Source organism: Trachypithecus francoisi, unplaced genomic scaffold (assembly GCF_009764315.1).
Source record: "Trachypithecus francoisi isolate TF-2019V2 unplaced genomic scaffold, Tfra_2.0 Lachesis_group15, whole genome shotgun sequence".
NCBI classification, from domain to species: domain Eukaryota; kingdom Metazoa; phylum Chordata; class Mammalia; order Primates; family Cercopithecidae; genus Trachypithecus; species Trachypithecus francoisi.
Window position 1 is genome coordinate 23,984,047 of NW_022681460.1, and position 25,073 is coordinate 24,009,119.

At 35.5% G+C, this 25,073-nt stretch overlaps 1 protein-coding gene across 2 annotated transcripts in view; it reads left to right on the forward strand.

The window, feature by feature from the left end:
• Positions 1-25,073, forward strand: part of NKAIN2 (sodium/potassium transporting ATPase interacting 2) — a 1,059,207-nt gene that overhangs the window by 498,176 nt on the left and 535,958 nt on the right. For both annotated transcript variants that reach the window (XM_033234449.1, XM_033234450.1), the window contains exon 2: positions 5,094-5,231. In XM_033234449.1, the coding sequence (XP_033090340.1) occupies positions 5,094-5,231 (138 nt within the window). The remainder of the gene's footprint in view (positions 1-5,093; positions 5,232-25,073) is intronic.

Consider the following 25,073-nt stretch of genomic DNA (forward strand, 5'->3'; position numbering starts at 1 on the left):
CACTAGAAACATAATTTGGTTGTTTACAGCCTTTAATAACACATCTTTAAAAAAAAAAAAACAACTCTGTTTCATCATCATAGTTTCAAAAGCCCATTTTTTCTCTCAAAATCTACATGTAAGTTTTATTTTATATTTTTGTTTCAATATCAGGTTAAGTTTTAAGGACATAAAAATAATATTACAGTAATATTTGGAAGAAAAATTGATTAAGAAATAGTATTTATGAACAAAATGCAATTTCTCAAGGAGATCAGTTGCAGGTCTTACTATTTGAGGAAAACTACCTGGAAAAATATCATTTTGGCCTTTTAAAAAATATGTTCAAGTACATGTAATTTTCTTGTTATTAGAGTTGAACAGCAATAGGTGCCTAACCAGCACAAAGCCTTCCTTTTTGCCTTGCAAACATTTGGAGCAAACCCGTTTCAGACCAAATCCTCTCATATGAAGAGGTAAAGCTTAGTTTAACAAAGTATTAACTTAATTAGACCCAGTTTTCTCATGTATAAATTGAGGAGTATGGAGTGAAAAGTCAATAAATTTATCTTAAAGACATTTTGCAGATGCTTCTGATGAACATTTATTGTCATGGAAAGTAAGATAATTTATCCTTAATAGCATTTACCACAAAGGTTTGGAAAACTTTTTTGAGCTTAAGCATACTCTACTATATTAACAATTACTATTAAAATGAACATTTGCTACGGTGCAACGAAAAGGGTAATCTTCATGTTTTCCAGCTCATATAACAGCTTATATACATATATATACACACACACACATACACACAAACACACATATACATAGCTCATATATATATATATATATATATGCTATTATGTGAGCTGGAAAACATAAATATGTATATATGGCACAAAGAAGAATTAATAACAACTGTTGTATAATATTTAGGATTTAGCAACTAGAATTGATCCAACATTTCTATCTTGGGGAATTTGTCCTATGGATATGTTAACACACATACATAAGGTTCTGTAGTGCACTTATGAATGTTATAGCCAAAAACTGGAAATGAATTGAAGATTTATTAAAATGCAATGCCTTAATAAGGATATAATGAGGTAGATCTATTAATGCAGGGTGTGCTAATGTGGAAAAATCTCATGACACATCACTAAGCGAGAAACACAAGGTGAAAACACACAACTACGTTGCAATCCATTTATGTAAATTAAGATAATTTGAAAAAAATTTACACATACATGGGACAGATATATGCCTATATGCTGCATCTACATACAGTATTTTACTGAACAGCTATGCAGTTAGCAGTAGTTCCCAATATTCACACAGATTGCCTTTGGGGAAAGTTAATGTGATTGGATGGTTTTTCTCTACGTTTATTAAGAGTTTTGGCCGGATGTGCTGGCTCATGCCTATAATCTCAGCTCCCTGGGAGGCCGAGGCAGGCGGATCACAAGGTCAGGAGATCGAGACAATCCTGGCTAACACTGTGGAACCTCGTCTCTACTAAAAATACAAAAAATTAGCCAGGTGTGGTGGTGGGTGCCTGTAGTCCCAGCTACTCAGGAGGCTGAGGTAGGAGAATGGCGTGAGCCCAGGAGGCAGAGCTTGCAGTGAGCAGAGATTGCGCCACTACACTCCAGCCTGACGACAGAGCGAGATTCTGTCTCAAAACAACACCAAAAAAAAAGAATTTTAAATAAAATTTGTGTCTTACTTATGGTTTGAGGCCAGTGTAAACTTTATGACAGTTTCAGAAAAAGAGAGAAAAAGAAATTGAACTGTAGGTCAGTTTATAGATACAAAAACCCCCCAAAATTTTATTTTACTTAAATTTTGTAAGTAAAGTTTAATGCAAATTGAAAACGTGCTAAAAATAATATTGCCATCCCAAGTAGGGATTTTGCCAGGTATAAAAGGATAATGACAAAAGGATATTGATTGAATACGCAATCTAATCCATCACGTTCATTGTGTAAAAGAAAAAAAAAATGTAATTATCTCAATAGATGCAGAAATAGTAACTGATAAAGATTAGTCACTATTGATGTTACAAATAAAAACTTCATAAAGATAGTAATGGAAAGGAAGAGAATTCTTTGTGGTAGCAAAGAATTGAAAGCAACCAAATTATGCGTTAATAATGATGTGATCTGTGCAAGCCAAACAAAAGGAACCAACATTTCTATACAGGCAAATAGGCAAGTGTGAAAGAGCATAAACAGCAGTATATATTTTGCTAGGCCAAATACGTACGTTTATATGTCAGATGATTACAAGGACCAAAAGTAAATACATTAAAGAGGGCCCCATGGGCAAAATCGGATTAACACTGAGATGGGTTCAAAGAAGGAAAAACTAAACTAAACTTTAGGAGCTTTGCCTTAACCAATGATGATATAATGTCATGAACTGACAAGTATGATCAGAGAGATTCTATGAAGTAGCATATATTATATAACCAGCATGGTCTCTACAATATAACCAACGAAAACAAAATCTATATGTCTTGGGACTAACTGTGGAGTAACTAGAAAAGGTAGGAGCATAGCAAAGGGGCCAGGCACAGAAGCCTAAATTCATCTTCTACTACTTAACTCTTCTGTAACTTCAAGATAATCGCTGAGCACACCACAGCTTAGATTCCTTAATCTGCAAAATGGGACAATCCTATTTACCTCCCTTGGTTTTGTGTAGAATCAATGTGATAATACATGCCTGGAGAAAAGCATGAAGCCCCAGCATACAGTAGGTGTTCTAACAAATATGTGTTCTCTCCATCCCTGCACCCCTAGACCCACTATACAGGCCCCTCATAGTTAATAGTCTTCCTATTGGAAGGAATTCATAGGAAAGACTGCAGCTACTCCTACACATATTAAAACCTTTACACTCACTGAACTTTTCAGAAACTCTTGCATTTTTCAGGCCTATCTCTAAATTCCAGAACTTATGATAATGCTCCTTATGATCCCTAATAGGACTAATCAAAAAGGGGAAATAGGCAGAAATATTATATGCAAAGAATTACAGATTAGCTTGTTCAGTCTACATAAACTTTTGCTTCTGCCATAACAAGAACCCAATAAATGTTGACATAATTTCACTTCAGTTTTGCAGACTTAGTATATTATCATCTCTATATTTTTATGATTAACAATAGGATTGCTATTTTCTTTCATAACTGGTGCATTTATTGAGATAGTTCCCACTGTTAGACTGATGTGTTTCATCCTCTATACTTTTGCCCTGCTGTGTCCCCACAGTTATTTATAACTGTGGAGTTTAGATGTTTCTTGCTGTTGGTTTACATTCATATTTACTATTTGTTCATAAGATATGGAGGAGAGGGTTCTATGTTGAAATAAACTTTTATATAGAAAATTAGCAATCATGTTCTCAGAACTACTTCGTTTTTGGTACCATTCACAGATTCTAACTTGGCATATGTAATACTGCCTAATGTCACAAATGGGTCTCATTTCTACAAAACGTTAACTATATGAGAAAGTTGAAGAAATGGCTCATCAGGAGATAATTCAGGTTTATAAGACTTAAGTGATATTCAGGTCCTATGGTGGTCTGTGTTTATTAAGGAGTAAGAATATTGCATTCCACTATCCACTATTGAGACTCTGATGAATATCATGGCTTTAGCATAGGGTATAACAAATCAAGATTCTTCTGTTTTTTTAATTACGGCAAAGATGCAGTGAGAATTAAGATTTGACTAAGTTGGACTGTGACTGCTACAACCATTGCATAGTGCCCAGTGTGCCTCAGAAAACAGAGGTGTCATGAATTTATTTTCTCTTTCAATGCCTGATGGGAAAACGTGCTACTCAGCTAAAGAACTGCAGTGGGAATAATGATCATTCAAGATGTCTTCAAACTGAGCTATAGATATTTAATTTAAAAGCACGTTGCCTGTTTTGAGAGTCAGTATTTCCTTCTGACAAGAAATATCATTAAAGCATAGTGATGTTAGGAACTTAGGGATTTTTAAATCATCATTTTCCTTGAAAACCTAGCTGAATAAAATATTGAATCTTGGTATGCAGCATCAAGTCCTTTTACAATGTTTTTCTCTGAACAGAGAGTTTATTATCACCCCGCCGAAGGCAGGCAGGAAGAATAAAGCCAACATTCCTCTTTACTTTGTTGGATCTGATGAGATGCTTGCTAGCTCCCCAGATCTCACTTGGGGATGTAAAATGGTACTTCCTGACTACCCACTAATCTCGGTTCGTTGTTACTGTTGGTTAGTTGGTTGGTTTTGTTTTTCTCCTCTCACTGCTTAGATTTTTATATGTCTTAGTTATAGCCATGAGCACAGATGAAAGGAGTATAATTTAAATAGACTTAAGTTCCTTGCTTTTATAATAGGGATGCTTGATTTTTGTTTTTGTTTTTCATTGTTCTAATTTTCTTTTAGCGCCCTTCTTTTACCTGGTAACCAGATATGACAAAACATCATATTTGATCTATAACACAACACTATCAGGACTAGAAGGACCCTACACACCACATCAAAGTCCTTCATTTTACAGATGAGGACCAGGCACCCAGAGAAGGGAGATGACTTACGTAGGCCACTGCAGCTACTAAGTGGCAGATCCACGTCCAGAAATCTTTGTCTTGCTAAAGAGTTCTTGCTACAAGTCTTGCTAAAGATTTATTTTTCCTCCACATCAAACTTCCTTTGTTCTATTCTCAACTTATATAATGACGTTTGAACAGATCTAGCAACAAACTCTTTATGTGGACTTCCCTGACTTACTGGTTGATGACTTCAAATGTTTGACAGTGCACATGACAATATAATTTATCCTGTGACTGCAAAGATGTCACCTTATGAATACTGCTTGATTCCTCCACAAACTTATCCCTGAAAGGCTTGTAGGTGTCTATAGATCCACAGCTTCCATAGTGTTCCTTTGAAAAAAACCTGAAAATGTCATGCTCATTGGCAGTTGAAGAAAAATGCCAGATTGGTAACACAGTTATAATTGCTAATTATGTTATTAATAATTTTATCCTTTTTACCTCTCACCACTCTGCTGTTTCTCACAAGCTGATCTATCCATCCTGTTTTGCTATTCCAGGTTTGTGTGCTGGAGAGGCAAATATTTGACTTCCTTGGATATCAGTGGGCACCTATCCTGGCAAATTTTGTACATATTATTATCGTCATTCTTGGTTTGTTTGGAACTATTCAATATAGACCTCGTTACATAACAGGAGTAAGTACCTTTTCTGCCTTTTAAAAATCTTATTGAACTAGAGAATGATGTGCAAACTCCAAATGCCTTGAAAACTTATGTGTATAATCTATTAAAAGATGTGGATACTGTCTTTTAAGTACCAAAATAAAAGTGTTTATTTTCATAGTTTCAGATTCCATCAACAGCAATTGAAAATGTCAGCTTTAAAGCACTTGATAGTGAGTGTAATCAGATTGAATTCTCATAATTTGTACTTTCAGCAAATATTCTCATAATTACAAGCCAAACTGTGCTTCTATATTTCTAAATTATAAAGTCATGCTTTCTGGTTTAACAGATTTTAATGAGAATTTTTTCTCATTTTAAATAATCATATTTTATACACTGAATAAAGAGTTTAAAATCAATAGAAATGAACACATACTATTGATGTGAAAATATTAACGCATATTAGGGCTAATATTTGGCATATGAGAAAGCCAGAATAATCGGACAGTGGCTTCTGTGTTCTCCATAATTCTCTTTTTGGCTCAGAAGAAGTATTTTGCATTCCCACTCAAGTTAAACTTACTTAACATAAAAGTGAAATCCAACTGTGCTGCAGTTACTATGGGAACCATAACTTAGAGTTGCTTTTTTTTAAAAAACTTTTGTATGTGCCTCAGATCTAAGCTACTGCTCTTCATTAGTTACATTTTTTTTTTTGAGTTTCATAATTTTTTCTGTTTCTTCTATTTTTGACAAAGGAAATGTCTATAGGCATTTATTTAAAATTGTAAAGCAGGTTTGTGGTAAAAGCATGTATTAAGATAGTACAGTGAAAGCTCTTCCTTGTTCAACAACCAGCAGACCGTCTCCTGTTTTATGAAAGCGTCCTCATTAAAGATGCCCCCCCACACACATGACTTGTTCTCTCTGTCATATAGAACCCAGACAAAGCTCACTGGTACAGAGCCAGGGAATGTGTTGGTGGTTGGAACCAACGGAGCCACTGTTGGGCTAAGGAAAAGTGAGAAGCCCATTGCCCTCGCCTCCAGGTGCATGCCCAGACACCAGTGCATGTCACCACAGAGGCTAGGTAGCCATCTAAATGTTGTAAAAGTGGGAGGAGTTCTGTTGCAGGGTGAACTTTTTTAATGCACAGGATGTGATAGTATTGTCCGTTTTCTTTTATGAATCGTAATTTGATACAGTGTAAGGGGGTTGTACAGTGGTTGAGAATGAGTCCTCTGAAGTCATAATATCAAGATTGAAATCTTGGATCTGCCCAATTCTGTGTGACTTTAGACAACTTCACCTCACCAATCTTTAATTTTCTCATCTTTAAAATGAAAGTAGTCATTACATTAAATCATAATGATTTAGTTAATTGATATATTATTAGCCATTATATGAAAAAAATTAATTAATTTACCTTTCTTCTTTTATTAGACTTTGAGATTCCTTCATGGTTTTATTCTTATAAATAATGGTTGCTCTGAATATCATTATATAAATATTTCATCTTTATTTCTGATAAAGTTCTTGGGATAAAATCTATATGTGACCTAAAATATTTGAACTATTTAAAAACTCAGAGGTTAATTTTGAGGAGTAAGGGGGATGTTCTATGAAATGTCCTTAGCACCATGCTCGGTGTTTAAAAAGTCCTTAATAAATATTAGCTATAATATTTTTGTTTTTATTATTATGATTTAAAAATAATACTAACGTGTAGCATAGCAATAAGCTGAAAGGAAATTTAAAATAAAGCAAGGTGTTCTAGATATTGGATGGACTATTTCTGTCCCTTTTATTCCAAGATGCTACAATGCAGAAAAAAAAAATAGTGGGCTTTCCATGTATCAAATTATAATCTCATTCCTTTGAATAAAGACATACCATAGATCTTTCAATACTGGCTACTTTCTCTGGCATGGGATAAGAGTTTTGATACCAAGGGAAAACACCTTTAAATTGTTAGAAGTTTTGTTTACTGAAACTATTAGACACAACCTGAACTCTTTGTAAGGTCTTAACAATGAATTTCAGAGCCTTGATTTCATCTTGATCGGTAACATCACTGTGAATTTGGATTTTTCTTCAGACAATGTCTTTGGAAATCTTTTGCTGGTGGGAGATGATGTAAATAATAAACTTTTTTTTCCCAACTCGCAAGTCCTGGGTTGGAAATATATCCTCTAAATTCTCCTTGAAAAACTTTCTTTAGCTCATTTCTCCCTTGCAATATCATGCTGTCTGTGGCTAAAAGATGACAAATAGCATTGTCATCTTTTGTTGCTTGGAAATCCCCTTTACCAGACCCATAAACTCATAGGCGTATTTTCTGTCTTTCCAGTTATTGAAGACAATAGCTAAGATAATTGTTCTGGCAGTAAATTCCATGAGTCTTCTTTTCTCCAGTCCTCAAAAACAATTTCCTCTCTCCACTCAGAGCCTCCTTGCTGCTCTCCTGGCGTGACTTGCCTCCTTATCTCAGAACCAACACTGCGTGTTTTTGGTTTAAGTATCACTGGCTTTCTGGTACCAATTTCTGTTCTTGGTATCTATGTCTGTGTAACTTCTGTGCAACAAACTACGGTTGACCCTTGAACAATGTCAGGATTAAGGGCACCAAACCCCCTACACAGCCAAAAATCTGCTTATAACTTTCTACTCCTCAAAAACTTAACTCCAGTAACCTACCATTGGTTGAAAACCTTACTGATAAATAGTTGATTAACACATATTTAATATGTTATATGTGTTATATACTGTATTCTTGCAATAGTGTAAAGAAAAGAAAATGTTACTAAAGGAAATCATAAGGAAAATATACTTACTATTGATTAAATGGAAAATGAGCATTAAAATTATCTTCATCCTCTAACAATGTAGACCTTTATAATTTTTATATTTGCCACATTTTCTATGTAATATTTTTGCATTATAAAATAGCTTGATATAAAATATAAAATAATTTGATACAAAAATAAAGCATTTCTTGACTTCATGACTGAAGGTTAACATTTTTGCATATTTCCTTTGTGTATATACAAATGAAACCTGTCTATATATGCTATATATCCAAATATGTCTTAAATTTAAATCAAACATTATATCAAACAATTTAAAAATTAATATGACTATTTCATTGTTTCTTTAAGTCTTTAATGTTATACATTATACTATTTTCATATGTATCTATTATATTAAATAATTCCCTATAATCATTTCCATCAAAAACAGTCTCATTTTTTTTGTGAATCATACCTTAGGAGAAATACCTAAGTGTAATCAAATAATCTGAAAAATGGTAAGGGTTTTACTATATAATTCACAATAACCTATCCAAAATTATTTTACTGAATTATCCTCCTACCAGTGTACGGCAGAGTCGATTTCATTGCACTCTTGCTAACCCTGTGTATTATCTGTTCTCATAGTTGTTAATTTGATAGAATAAAATATGTCATTTTCATTTTTAATTGTATTTCTAATCTTAGGTATAATTTTTCATATGTTCATTACCCATTTTTATTTTCTGTTTGGGGACTTGTCTTTGTGTGTGTGTGCGTGTGTGTGTGTGTGTGTGTGAGATGAGTTTCGTTCTTGCAGCCCAGGCTGGAGTGCAATGGCATGGTCTCCGCTCACTGCAACTTCTACCTGCCAGGTTCAAGCAATTCTCCTGCCTCAGCCTCCGAAGTACCTGGGACTGCAGGCACGTGGCACCACGCCCGGCTCATTTTGGTATTTTTTTTAGTACAGACGGGGTTTCACCATGTTGGCCAGACTGGTCTCAAACTCCTGACCTCGTGATCCGCCCACCTTGGTCTCTGAAAGTGCTGGGATTACAGGTGCGAGCCACTGTGCCTGGCTGGGAATTTGTCTTTTGGTGCTCTTTGCTAATTTTTTGCCCTTCCGCCTTAGTGTTTATCGTAATTTATGTAGATAATTTAATAAAGACATTTACCTTTAAAACATCATAAAGCTTCATTTTGATATTTGTTATGTTTTTCTTAGTAAAGTTAACTCTCTTTCCATTTGTGATATGTTCCACTGCTTTTAAGATTATTAAATTCAAATACCATTTTGAAAAATATAAGTCTTCATTATCCTTAGGTCTTTTACTAAAACAAAAAGGCAGGTTTTCTGATATTGAGACTGAGGACATTTGCTATATTTGAAGAACTTCAAATTATTGATGGGACATTTTATTTAATTGATCTTCCCTCCCCCACAAAAAAAAGTATGTCGACATTCTCTCAAACCATTGAGCTTGCAGCAACAAATAAATGAGAGTATTGGTAATGATTTTTGTTTTCTTCATTCATCTTCTTTTTCATAGTAGCAAAGAAAAAAAGATTAAAAATTTAAAACAGATAATTGGAACAAGAACTCATTAGTACCATTGAGAGCCTCTGGCACTTTGCAGAATATAATATGCTGAAGGAAAATGAAATAGATGTTTCCAGGTCCAAGCAAAGGAAACTGAAACCAGAATTGATAGAAAGAATCAATCTTGTATTATTCTCAACCACATCAAATCCCAGAAAACAATTCATAAATAAATATATACAATGGCTCCCAGGAAAGCATTATTTTACATCATAAATGGAATTATGTAAGGAATCATCATTTGGGGAAGTGGAATGTGATTTGGGATATCCAGTGTTTATTAGTTAATGACAAAATAATGTTAAGGAGCTGCACTGGCGCTAAGGAGCTGCTTTAGGTTGTCTAAAATAATCTGAAGAATATGTAGGTTCCTATCCATTAAAGCCACAGCAACTTTCTCAGTGATATTGCCAAAAACAAATGTTGCTGTGTAACATACCAAAAAAAAATTATTTCTCCCCCCCTTTCTTCCTCCCTTGTTTCCTTTCTTCCAAACTCAGTCTCCAAACTAGAAAAAAAAAAAATTCAAAATAGCTGAAAATCTGTTACTCAAATTTTATAAACGGAAGAGTATACGAAAATCACAGTAATATTTGTAAGAATCATTTCTTGTTTCTTACCAATTTCATCACCAATTCTTCTGTATATCTATCTTTCTTGACAAATTCTATAACCCTCACCTTAACTTGACACAACTTTTGTTCAAACTCATATAGAAAGGAAATAGTAGAGTTAGGAGGTTGACACAGGTACTCCTGACAACCAAGCTCTCCTTGTAACCAGCACACTGAACTGCTTCTTAGGGGCACAGTTCAGAGACCCAAATCTATCTGATAAATGAACAAAGATGTTGTTAAGTTGTGGGCAGATTTAAAATCATTATAGCATTTGCAAATTCCAGAGGATTTAGATTTGAAGTTGTGGTCTGCCTCTCCCATGTGAAGGATTATGTTTTTAGCTCCTTAGTTAATGAGGAAATAACCTCATGTCTCAAGAGTTTAGAACAGAAAACTCTTAGTGATGGATATTTTATTCATGCGGGAAAACAATAACGCAAACTGTCTTTAATTTCTATGTAACAGTGAATTAGAATGGTGTGGTGTTCTTTTTCTATAGCATCCAGCTTTTTGATGGTGATTTTATATATATGCACATGTACACATTCATCTATACAGTATAAATTATATCTAATATCCATTATAATGATATGTTAAATAAGGACAAATGATCTATTTCTACATTTGCTATTTGTAAAGAGTTTCAAATAATTGATGGGAGAATTTATTTCTATGTAATTGAATAAAACACTCAAATCATATTGGAAATACAAAAGACCTAGGAAACAGCAATATAGACATACATACATACATATTATTGTGTCTAATGATGAATCTTTCTATGACACCAACTTAGACTACAATAACTAATTCTAAAATCAAATGAAGGAGAAATATTGGGATTGGTTTCCTGTTTTGTTACTGAAAAAGCAAGAGATTAAATTAATGTGGTTAAAGCTGATTTGATGAAGCAAGTCTACGATGGTTAGAAAGAGAAGCCAATACACATAAATCTTCATTTTTTGTGTTCTAAGAATTGTAAACTCTAAGACTGTCATAATAACACTGCTTAGTATTCCAAAATAATGAAAAGTAAATATTTATTTTAGTCCATATTTTAAAGTTTTGAATGGTATTTTCTGATTAATGCTGAACACTGAACTTCTGTTCACCAATTTAGGCCACTCTTTGTTTTACTACATTTTTTTTTTTAATGTGACACATATGGTAGTTGGTGACTGTTGATTTCTAGATTGATGTACATCCTCCCTCTCCCCAGTCAGACAAGGTCAGCTTCAGACAAAGTGTCACCTGCTTTGACTTCCTTGACTTTGCTTTTCCTAGAGCCAACATGGTAAAGAAAAGGATCCCCATGACATCCTGGCCAAAGCGTGGGGCCACAGGGTGACTGGAGCACCAAAGACAAAGACAAGATTCATTTTGTAAAAAGATTATGACATGGCAACTTGAGAAATCTATAGACACCTTAGTGGTTCTGTATAAGCAAAGAATTGTGTACTCAATTTGCATGGGGAAAAAAACACTAAACTTCTTGAATTTACTATTTGCCGATGATTGCCATGATTTGATTTTTAATTTTTCATGGAACTCGGATCTCCATAGAGACTATCACCAACAGCAACAAATCGGGAGCACTATGTCCATTTTCCAGGTCATATGCTTTTCTACAACTAATAATGTTTCCTCCCTAAAAATTTTTGCACCCCTACAAGTCATTTCTAAGAAGTCATTAATCTATGTTCAAGTAGTTGTTTTGCCACCTTTATTCAATTTTTCTAGGAGAAAAAAAATCTGAAAGAAAATGTATTGCAGCTACAGCATTAACAAATGCATGCTTTCTATATTCAGGACAGAAAATCAATGTAGATTAGAGACAAGGAGACTTGAGATAGTAGTAAATTAACAATACTTCTAAAGACTTAGAGTAGTTGTGAAAATAAGTCTTTTCCCATAAGCCTGGAAGGGAGGGAGAAAAAAAAACAAAAAACAAAAAAAAAACATCATTACAAGTTTAATGGATTTAGCCTATAGTCCTAAAATAAATGTAATAATGCGACATTGCAAATGCAATTTATTCTCAAAAGAATGTGTTCCCTTGGGGAAATGTGGGTCATTTATTCTACAAGAAGATACTTTGTGCTCTCATTTTGGTGTTAGGCTATGACTAAAGATTTGTAGGATGTGGTACATATAAATAATTACATTTGACAGTCTAGATTCACTTTTTGAAATCATCTAATAAATTTTGAAAATGAAATTTGAAGAAAAGATATATTGTGATATGTATTAGTTTCTTTTTCTAAAATAAAAAAATCAGATTAATTTACGTAGGTTTTTTTTAATTAAAAAGTAAAATTGGGCTTATAATAAAATCAAACTTCCTTTCCATACTCTTTTCCAGCTGTTTCTAATCTCTTTATAGTTCTTCTGGGGTTACCTCAGAAATGTGTGTGTGTGTGTGTGTGTGTGTGTGTGTGTGTGTGTTGCTAATTGTTGATTTTTCAGCTTTAGACAGTATCTAATAATGACCTGCCCCAAATTGTTTGGTCTAATTTATTTCTGAATTATACATTGTTTTTACAGGTTTTCTTTCCCATCTGAAGTTTCTGATTACCTTTTTTTTTTGTAAGAAAGAAAACAGGCCTTGCTTTAGTGTATCCTAAATACATTTCCAATTCCTTTGCATTCTATTGCTTGATATTCATTCTGTTTTAATTTTTGAAATCTGTTGCTTTACTATTTGAATTTAATCCAGTCCCTTTATATTTGACTATGACTATCTGTAGCTTTTTGTTTTTAATGCAATGTTCTTCTTCCCTGGAGATTTCTCTTAGTACTCTGTCATTTTGCTCCTATGTGAACTGTTTGCTCTCGAGCCCTATTATACATCTCTCTCTCCCTTCTTCTGAATTTGATTCACGCTTTCTTAAATTCCATCTATTGTCTCTTTGATATTCTTCAAACAACTTCCTGAAAAAGCATGTTTGTGAGATAAACTTTCTGAGTTTTATCTGTCTCATGACAGAGAATGACTTTATTCTACCGTTACACTTGAGTACTAGTTTGGCCAGGTGCGGAATTCAGGGTTGAAAATCATTTTTTTCTTAGAACACTGAAGTAATTGTTCGCAATCTAAGAAGCAGTGTTACTGATGGCCAGTCTGATATTAATCTGTAAATAACTTTGAAAGAAGTGCTTGAGATGTTCATTTTATTCTTGTTCTCTTGGCATTTCAAAATGGCATGTCTAAATGTGAACCTATTTAAAAATTGCGTAGTCTTTTTTTTTTTTTTATTTAAACACTTATAGAAGACTTTGTTGTGGCTTAGAAAATCATTTCCAATGTATTGCAATTTTGAATTAAAAGAGTAGCCTCAAGGTCTCTCTGACCTTCCTTCTTCCTCTGTCTCTAGATCCTCTTTCCCAAAGCACCAAGAGGCCCTTTCTCTTAAGTTCACTTGTCTAACTGAGGTAAGTTCTTCCAAAAGAAATGCAGTTGTCTTGAAACCCCTCCCTAGGAATCTCATCAAGCAACCAGGGAAGATTAATCACTGGAGAGGAGATTAAATGTCATCCGCATACCCACACAGCCTATCACTTATTCTTCTGGAGGCTGCTTTTATTACCTGAGAAGCTGTATCTGCATAATAAGACAACCTTTGTTCAGCCTGTGGTTCCTCCTTTTTTCTCTCCCTTAACTTGTCACCACCTCCCCTAAAAGCCCTCAAGCCCCTATTCCTTTATGCTATAAAAACTTCAAACATCTGGCTCCTCCTTTGAGTTTTATATTTTGTGTGAGTCTCATGAGCTTAAATAATGAGTATGCCTTTTCTCGTGTTTATCTATTGTCAGTTTATGTCAGCAGACTCAGTTGTCAAACCTTCAGAGGGAAAGTTTGAACCTCCCTACACCTTCAATTCTGAAATTTGCATGTATCATTTTGTTGATTCTCTATGCTTTTCAACATTTGCCTTTGCTATGCTATCCCCAGGTAATTTCATTTAACAGTTATTTTATATTATAGTTAATTTATTTATGAAAAATCTCCTTGTTTTCCCCAGAGAGGTAAAACCCTGGCTGGTTCTAAAAGTGGTAGAGGGTTATTGCTGTTTTCCAGCCCACTTTTCCTACTGACCTTCGGTCATATGTTTCTTGCCCAAGTCTCCAGAATATACAAAATTCTCCCTAGCAGTCTAGCATTTTTTGTCTCTTTCTCCTCCATACATATTATAGACTGGCAATTGTTTCATTCTGCTTATTAATCAATATCCATCTCTTGGTCTTCCTCTTCAGGCAATTGGTTGAAATCTCTTTGTTGCTAATGTTTTATTACTAATAGTTGTAGGACTATATTTGTTGTATGCTCCGTTTGCCTTTTTAAACCAAAAGTGTAACAATAACTATTAGATTGCATTAAGTATGTTTTACTTTGGTGTAATTTCCTTTTTATCAATGAAAACTGAGCAGATGACTTTTTTTTTTTTTTTTTTTTGAGAAAGAGTCTTACTCTGTCTCCCAGTTTGGAGTGCAGTGGCGCGATCTCAGCTCACTGCAACCTCCGCCTCCCAGGTTCAAGTGATTTTCCTGCCTCAGTCTCCCGAGTAGCTGAGACTACAGGTGCCCAACACCACACACCTGGCTAAGTTTTGTATTTTTAGTAGAGATGGAGTTTCATCATATTAGCCAGGATGGTGTCAAACTCCAGACCTTGTGATTCTCACCCCTCAGCCTCCCAAAGTGCTGGGATTACAGACGTGAGCCACCACTCAGACTGACATTGTTATACATGGTATGGAAACTTTTTGCCAATTATATGGTAAGCACAATGCTATGGGTATACCATCATAAGAAAGCCTCCGGATGTTTACATTTCAACAGAGGAGGAAACAAATATTTAATCAAGTGAATGCAATACTCTTCAGATAGACTATGCTAGAAGTAGTATGTAGAGACTAAATCATAGTACTCAAGTACTCAGGTTAGGCAAGTTAACTGGGATTGGCGGATCCCGGAGGGAGGGCAGGATGATTAAAGAGGTGCTTTGTGGAGAATATGACCCGTAAGCTGTGATTTAGAGGATCAGTAGGATTAAATATGTCACTGGAAAGACAGGAAGAGGGGAAATTCCAGGCAGAAGCACACAAAGGTAACAACAAAGGCAAAAAGCATTGAAGTGTTAAAAATATAGTTGTATTTTTATTAATTTATATTAGAGTGGCATGGTTGCTACACAGGGGCTTGTTGGAAGATAAGACTAAATATGTAGGCAGGAACCAGATTGGAAAAAATCACTTGACCATGCTAAATTATTTATATGGGGCATTATCCGAAAATTGGAGAGTTTTATATAGGAAATGGTTCTGAGCTGCTAGCATCCTAGAGGGAAGAAGAGATGTAAAGACATATGTTTATAGATATTTTTTGAGAAGAGACAGGCTAATGGTGAAGCCATGCACCAAGACAAGGAATAAAACAAGGGGAACTATTGAGGAAAAGGTTCAAAAGTTGTTTTAGACTTGTCAGTTTTTTATTAGTCATATACGTGTGACCAAATACGGCTGTGTCCTCATTCCTTTATGGACTGTTTCCTAATAACTTGATACTACTTTTAGATAAAAACAGCAAATATTTTTGTATATGTGGATGACATGATTTTATCATAAGCTAAAAGTGTCATTGATGAGTGTCTTTATTAGATGCCTGGTATGTTAAGTAATTAGTAGCAAAAATGTAATAATACCATTCAGTTTTTCTACAATGACAGTGTTTGGGGGGAAGCCTCCAACATTTCACTAGCTTATATTTAGTTACTCTATACACAGAAGTATCTAATATAATTATTTAGATATGCATTTTGCAACCAATTTATTTTATCAAGTACAGTAGACAGAGTCATGGCATTCTGATTTTTTATGACTAAAGATGGAATTTGAGTATGTGCACCCAAAACAATTATCTGGTTTAAAATCAATTGCAGCAAATGTTTCTGTTGGTGGAATTTGTGGGACATTGATTGTCCTTTGTTGATTGGCAAGAGAAAACTCAGTATTTTCTCTAAAAAGAATCATGATCCTGGTATTGCACTTCATTATCCTGTCTATGTGGAAATGGGGGTGTATTTTTGTTGTTGTTGTTTTTGTCTTTTTTTTTTTTTTTTTATCAGGCACAAATCTTATCTGACTCCTCAGCTCCTGGTGTCATACCAAACACCAACTAACTGCCCACTGAAGCCCATGAGCCTCCATATAACCAGTATGAGAGACTATCTGCCTTTGTAGCACTTTTTTTTTTTTTTTTGGAGATGAAGTCTTGCCCTGTTGCCCAGGTTATAGTGCAGTGGTGCAATCTTGGCTCACTCAACCTCTGCCTCTCCAGTTCAAGAAATTTTCCTGCCTCAGCCTCACAAGTAGTTGGGATAGCAATCATGCACCACTACACTCGGCTGATTTTTCTGTTTTTAGTAGAGACAGGGTTTCACCATATTGGTCAAGCTGGTCTGGCACTCCTGACCTCAAGTGATCCGCCCTCCTGGGTCTCCCAAAGTGTTGGGATTACGCGCGTGAGCCACTACACCCGGCCGTAGCACTCTTTGGTGAAACATCAAAATTACTGCCACTTGATGTGACTGGAAAGGGGTCCAGATCCAGACCCCAAGAAACGGTTCTTGGATCTCGTGCAAGAAAGACTTCAGGGTGAGTCCATAGAATAAAGTGAAAGCAAGGTTATTAAGAAAGTAGAGGAATAAAGAATGGCTGGCTACTCCACAGAGAGAGTAGCTCTGAGCGCTCCTGATTGCCCATTTTTATGGTTATTTCTTGATTATATGCTAAATAAAGGGTGGAATATTCATGCCTCCCCTTTTAGGACCATATATGGTAACTTCCTAACGTTGCCATGGCATTTGTAAACTGTCATGGCATTGGTGGGAGTGTCAGAGTGAGAACGACCAGATGTCACTCTTGGTTTTGGTGGGTTTTAGCTGGCTTCTTTACTGCAATCTGTTTTATTAGCAAAGTCTTTATGAACTGTATCTTGTGCTGACCTCCTATCTCATCCTGTGACTTAAAATGCCTAGCCATCTGGGAATGTAGCCCCATAGATTTCAGGGTCATTTTACCCAGCTCCTGTTCAAGATGGAGTTGCTGTGGTTCAAAGGCCTTTTTCATTGATACTTATCAAAAGTTCAATTAAGAAAAATGATATTTATGAAGAACTGCTTACAAGATAAGAGGTTCATATATTCTGCCAGACCCTAATGTATCCTAGGCAGACTTTCATCCCTGTACTGTGTCAGTTTAGTGTTGGCAGTGTGTTTTATTTTTTTTTTAACTACTGAAATGTATGTTATTAATGTTATTAAACTACATTGAGTAATTTTATAAGACACACACTTATGATGTTTATTTATTTATTATGAAGATTTAGTTGAAAGTATTGCTTTAAATAGGTGCACAAGAGAAAAATCTACCTCTTGTCTCAATCCTGAAACTAGTGATACTTTCCTTGTGCATTAGGTTGATCTAATAGCAATAGCAAATATCTCAGTCAACTTCCTGAATTTAAATGAAAAGACTTTTTAGCACTCTGCTACTTACTGTGTTATTGCCATTAGTATTCAGTAAATGGTCTTTACTATATTTAAGTAGTTTCCTTCAATTATTAAGAATCGCTAATAAGGCCGGGCGTGGTGGCTCAAGCCTGTAATCCCAGCACTTTGGGAGGCCGAGACGGGCGGATCACGAGGTCAGGAGATCGAGATCATCCTGGCTAACACGGTGAAACCCCGTCTCTACTAAAAAAATACAAAAAACTAGCCGACGAGGTGGCGGGCGCCTGTAGTCCCAGCTACTCGGGAGGCTGAGTTAGGAGAATGGCGTGAACCCGGAAGGCGGAGCTTGCAGTGAGCCAAGATCGCACCACTGCACTCCAGCCTGGGAGACAAAGCGAGACTCCGTCTCAAAAAAAAAAAAAAAAAAAAAAAAGAATAGTTAATAATATTTTATTACACATCTTTGAAGCTATATGCTAATATATCTTTTTTTTTTTTTTTTGAGACGGAATCTGGCTCTGTCGCCCAGGCTGGAGTGCAGTGGCCAGATCTCAGCTCACTGCAAGCTCCGCCTCCCGGGTTTACGCCATTCTCCTGCCTCAGCCTCCCGAGTAGCTGGGACTACAGGCGCCCGCCACCTTGCCTGGCTAGTTTTTTGTATTTTTTAGTAGAGACGGGGTTTCACCGTGTTAGCCAGGATGGTTTCGATCTCCTGACCTCGTGATCCGCCCGTCTCAGCCTCCCAAAGTGCTGGGATTACAGGCTTGAGCCACCGCGCCCGGCTGCTAATATATCTTTTAAAAATTTTTGGATGCATTGAATTACATTAATAAGTGTTCTGATATTAATTTAACTTGCCATTACTACACATACCTTATTTGTTTGTAGTATGTTATTCTTTTCTTTGATTGCTATATTCAACTTTTACTATTTTTAATTACTTTTTTGCGTCTTTATTAAAAATGCAATTAATTTTTAATTACAAGCTTTTTACTTGTAATATTTTTAAAATTATGCAGCCTTAAGAAAATAAATTGGGAAAACTTTTTTCTGTGGTATAGAATAATTCAAGTAGGATTGAAACTATAAATGTTCTTAGAACTCATCTATGAAACCATCTAGTCCTGATATTCATGAATGGCAGCTATCTAATTAGCTTTCCAATGTTTTCTACAATAATTGATCTTTTCGAATTTTCCACTTCTTGCATTATTTTGGTGATACAAATTTCATCAGAGCATATATTTTCTAGAGCATTTGTTTCATGTTATTGTCATAATTTTATTTCAAATTCCGTTGCTCTTTTTAGAATTTCTTTGATATCACTGGGTTGTTCTTTTTTTGCATACCCTTTTTTCCGCATTTCATGTATTAATATCTCGTAAGAGAAAAGTGACAACAGATAATATCAAAACATCTCATTTCTACTTTTTTCCATTTTCTCTCATTCCAAGGTAATGGGAAGAGGCAAGTAGGCACCATTTCCAGGATATTTGCTAATTTTTATGGCAATGAGTGTAGCAAACTGATAATGTGAATCGGTGAATTTTTTTAGTTTAGTTTCTTGGTATAATGTCTTAGTCTTTTTAATGTTGCTGTAGCACAATACCTGAGATTGGATGATTTGTTTATTTATTTATTTTAAAAAATGTTTATTTTAGCTCTACGTACTAGAGGCTGGGAAGTCCATGATAGGGTGGCTGTATCTGGACAGCTACCGGTGAGAACTCAGTTCTGTGTCATAACATGGCACAGAAGTAGAAGGGGAACTGGGAGCATGTGAGAGGAGCAAAATAGGAGGGGCGGCCTCACTTTATAACAATCTGCTCTAGTAGAAACTCATCCAGTACCCAGTGAGTGAGAACTTACTGATTCCCTTGAGAATTAACCCAGTTCCATAAGAGCAGCATTGATCCCTCTCAGTGACCTAATCACCTCGGATAGGCCCAACCTACCAACACCCATTCATAGCACATAATCTGTTTGACAAATAATAATTATAAACAATTATTTTTAAAGATTTTGACTGCAAAAGGGTTTCGGCTTCATGTTAATTCTGAAATTGATTAAAGACTTTGATCGACCACACCAGCAAAATTGACACTACATAAAGAAAGTCTTTGGTAGCTGTAATTACTACAAAACCCCTTTTGTATACTATTTATTTCCAAATAAATCTTTCCTTGCAAGTATATAAGCAATACTCTGAGGTTGACCTTTCAGAAGTTTTATGAATTGTTTTATTTGCCGGATGCTTTGTGATTGCCCAGCTGACTCTTTAAGGAAATAGTTGTCATTTTCTGGTCATCTCTGTGTTGTATTTGTAGACATCTTGTCAGTGGTTTTTGGAAATGTTGACTCACCTGGGAACTCCATGCACAATAAGATGTTATCTACACCCCACAGTTAAACTTCTGTTTGACTAGACCTGTCATTTTCTGAAACACAGTGGAATCGATTTTTTTCTTCATATTTTTTTCTTTTAAAGATACCAGTTATGTTTATGGAACTTTATAAAAGAAATGTTTGACTGCAAGTATCAAACTCGTTTTTATCTAGAATTCATTTTTATGGGGGTGTCATGCAGTGAAAATTTGATATGTCTGTACCCAAAGATTTCCTTTGGAAGTGAAGAAACTATCATTTTATAGTACAGTAAAATTGGAATTATGAGATGTCTTATTTTAATTATCTTCTTGTTTTGAAAGGTTAGTGTTTGGCCGGGCGCGGTGGCTCAAGCCTGTAATCCCAGCACTTTGGGAGGCCGAGACGGGCGGATCACGAGGTCAGGAGATCGAGACCATCCTGGCTAACACGGTGAAACCCCGTCTCTACTAAAAAAATACAAAAAATTAGCCGGGCGAGATGGCGGGCGCCTGTAGTCCCAGCTACTCGGGAGGCTGAGGCGAGAGAATGGCGTAAACCCGGGAGGCGGAGCTTGCAGTGAGCTGAGATCCGGCCACTGCACTCCAGCCTGGGCGACACAGCGAGACTCCGTCTCAACAAAAAAAAAAAAAAAAAAAAAAAAAAAAAGAAAGGTTAGTGTTTGATAGGGAGTGTCAGTGCTTACATTTACACTTAAAGTTACATTATCAGAGTAGTTTGTGTCTAAGAATTTATAATGGAACAAAACTATAATTTGGCATACTTTTCATTCTATCTTCTAAAACCTTTGTGTTGTCTTCTTTCTCCTTGTTCTTTTCTTCTTCTTCTTACTATTACTATTTTATTTTTCTTATTTTAATGCAAGAAATTTAGTCAAAGGCATGAGAAACTGTGTGAATACTTTGAGGGGTCTGTAGCATAGTGTTGTTTAGCTGACAGTTTGGTAAAACTAAGACAAACAGGCCCATAGCTGCAGGTTAGTCTAGAGTAATGGCTTGAACCTGCTTTTTATTATGGCTTGTTTACATCATATAGAATAAATGCTGACACTGGCTGCTGTGAGGAAGAAACTCACTGATTAGGAAGGAGATTAAAAAACATAAGCCAGTTTGAAAAATCCTAATTTTATTTAAGGAGAAATTAGTATCATTTGTAATCTCGGCTATGCTCTACTATTATTGATTCATTAGGGTTGAAAGTGAATGGATTTCAATAAGCCAGACAGAACGTTTCTTTCAGATATCTGATATCAAAACAATTCTCAGGGTGTAATATAACTGTTTTCTGAACTCAGACATACATAATGCTCTTGGAAATGTTTTCAAAAATTGTATTTCTTTTAACCAAGTCAGTTTCCCAGGTTGAACTCACCTTTACTCTTCTCCATAAAATACTAAAAATAAATGAGACTTCAGGGAACATATGCCAGTTTGTCATTCTGGTGATACCTTCTCTCTTGTAACCATTGCTACATCCTTCATTTAGTAAAAAGACTATCTCAATGAATAACATCACTGTTTATGTATAAAGAACAGTACAATTCTATTTTTCAAATTATAAATTTTAAAAAATTTAACTCTTCTGTTTTAGTTAAATAATGTATAATCCCTCCAAAATTGCATTCTCTTTCACATTCACCACCTTGGATGCAAATTTCTTCGTGGTGAATCCTCTATTCAGCTTTCACTTTTCCTTGTATATTAGAGTATGATGAACACAGTTTTTCTATGCTAGTTTGCTTTGAGTTATAATAGGATATGTACAGAATAAAAGTATAAAATTGAGGTTTATAAAGCAAGAAATGATAGCATAAATGGAGTTGCTAGAGGAAAAAATTCTCAGTTATGTTTTATTTCAAAACATCTTTGATAACCTTATTTTATTTGATAATTATGGAAATTATTTTACATAACTGGTTCTAATATTTTCCCCACCTAATTTTATGTAGCTAGGTATATGCAAATAAATGTCCAAGCAGAAATTATTATTATTATTATATTTTTTTTTTTTTTTTTTTGAGACGGAGTCTCGCTCTGTTGCCCAGGCTGGAGTGCGGTGGCCGAATCTCAGCTCACTGCAAGCTCCGCCTCCCGGGTTTACGCCATTCTCCTGCCTCAGCCTCCCGAGTAGCTGGGACTACAGGCGCCCACCACCTCGCCCGGCTAGTTTTTTGTATTTTTTTAGTAGAGACGGGGTTTCACCGTGTTAGCCAGGATGGTCTCGATCTCCTGACCTCGTGATCCGCCCATCTCGGCCTCCCAAAGTGCTGGGATTACAGGCTTGAGCCACCGCGCCCGGCCAGAAATTATTATATTACAATTTCATTTACAAGAATGTTTATGAGTTCAGATATTCTTTGGAAACATGCAATACTTTCATAAAATGAGGAATGTAAAACTTATGTAATTAAAAATTGCATGGAAAACCAGATTATATAGATGTGGGAGAATGATGTACAAAACATTCTAGAAAGATAACATAGACTCCATACAAGGGTCCACATCAAAATTCCTATTATTTCCATGTTTTCAAATGTGATCTGTGGATAAGCTCTGGGGCAGTGAAGTAGTTTTAAATTAATTTCAAAATTTCACAGAGATATTAGGAGCAATTAAAATCAAGTAAATAGGAATTGTTTAAGATAAAAGCATTCAGTTAAGACCCAGAACCTTTACTGGGCTTCTTGCTGTGCCTGCTTCTTTAGTGTTGTACATCACACACATGGACACACATAAAAAAGTAGTGCCTATTTAGGCACAAAGTCCATCGCCATGTGTTTTGGACTAGATCAGTCAAACCAGCACTAAGACACTGAGTCAGCTTCTTTCTCTCAGATGCCTGTACAGTCTGCAGAACCATGAGCATTTGCTCTCTCATAAATGATACACAGCTTTCACTAGACAATGATTAAAACCAGAAAATAATAAGAATTACCATGATGACTAGTATGTCATAGAATTATGAAAATTTTTATACATACAGTTGATCCCTGAACAACATAGGGGTTGGGGATGCTGACCCAAACACAGTCAAAAATCTGCGTGTAAGTTTTGACTCCCCAAAATCTTAACTACTAATAGTCTATTATTTATTTGGAAGCCTTACTGATAACAAAAACAATTGATTAATTAAAACGTATTTTGTATCTGATATGTATTATATACTGTATTCTTACAACAAAGCAAGCTAGAGAAAAGAAAATATTGTTAAGAAAATAATAAGAATAGAAAACGTATTTACTATTATGTAAAAGTGGATCGTTTAAAGATCTTTATGCGCATCATCTTCATGTTGAGTAGGCTGAAGAAAAGAAGAGGGGTTGGTCTTGCTGTATCAGGAGTGGCAGAGGCAGAAAAGGTATAAACTAGTCCCCTTGCCCCTTGTGGCTCTCAGGTGGGCCGCAGCACCATACTGCTCTTCCTTCCTCTCCCTGGATCACACCACTCTTCTAGTCAGTTCTGATGGCGAACCTGGTTACCTTGGTTGCTGGTGAAGGATTCACATGCTTATTATGGTTCTTTTCATTGGGAGCCTCTGAACTGAGCTGTTTCGAGTCAGCCATCTTTGTCCCTCCCCCTGTCAGTAATTTTTAAACCCGTGACTTTCTCTGTGTTGTTATGTGGAACAAAATTGGGCATTTGGGAAGAAATCACCAGTTGTTCATAATTTAAATCATTTCTACTCTAAAACCTTCAAAATTTCATAAGTTGAGGTCCCAGAATCTGAGGCTAAAAACTTGATTCTATCAATGAAATGTGCTAATGCATCCACTTTTATACAAGTCAAGTAAACTCTTTACTTTGGTTTCTTCTTCACATCAGTTATCAGTTGTGAGTATGGAATGAAAGGTTAATATAAAATATTGAGTATGTGTCTTGCACAAGTAGACTCTCAAATGTTTTCTACTATGTTAATAACTTACACTTCTTTGTCTATTTCAACATGATCCTTGGCCATGTTTTACTGAAACTCAATAGCAATAACACATCATCTAGGAGTCAAAATATTTCTAAACTAAGAGATAATCAAAATTACTTAAATATTTTTCTGAATAGGGTTTCAGGACTCTTTTAGCGGAACTTTTTAAAAATGTTTTTTATGTATCATCTTCTCACAAATCTCTATAACCATGTTTTGTGTAGCAGTAGACCTGTTTTCTTCTTTATCTCCTTCTATTTTTAATGTTTCCATTATGATTTTCAGCTTTCATGGCTCAGCAGAAAAAGGTCCACTACTTTTTCAAACCTTACTTGTTGTCATGATTCGAATTACTAGGAATGAAATATTTTCAATCTGACACTGAAAAGCAAGATAAATGACATGTGTGGTTGGAAACTGCTGTGCTAAAGATGTTCCAAAATGTCCATTGTTCACTATTTCCATAATTTACCTGTCAACAGTTCTATTTATTTGGGGATTAATTTTGTGGGTTATTGTCTACACTCAGGCATAGATGATAATGCCACACACATTCATCTGGGATAGACAGAACTATAAATAACATATAATTTTAAATATAGAATGACAAAGTTCCCAGAAAAGCAGTCTCTCGCCTTCTGCGAACTCAGCAGATAATGCATGAATTGGTAATGCTTGGAAGGACAGAAGACCTGTGTCTGTTATCAGTGGGGATGCTGTCGTTAAACCACTTTAGAACAGCACGGTAAATGGTTTCATGTAAGGGCTGCTACAGGACTTGAGTGAAGCCCTCAGAGAACAGTGTGGTTTTAGCCTGCCCAGGGAAAATGATGTATCAAGGAGATCTCCACAGTAACCATGTGTGGTACCTTGTGGATAGGCTTTGTCCTCACTAAAGAAATAATCTTACATTTAATGACTAAGCATTTTAATCCACTTAAATGTTTTACATCAAATTGATTCTTAAGGCATGGGAATTCACTGCCCTGACAGGCAGAAGGAGACATTGATGCTCTGTTACATCTGGAAAATGCCCCTAGGGAGTCTACTACT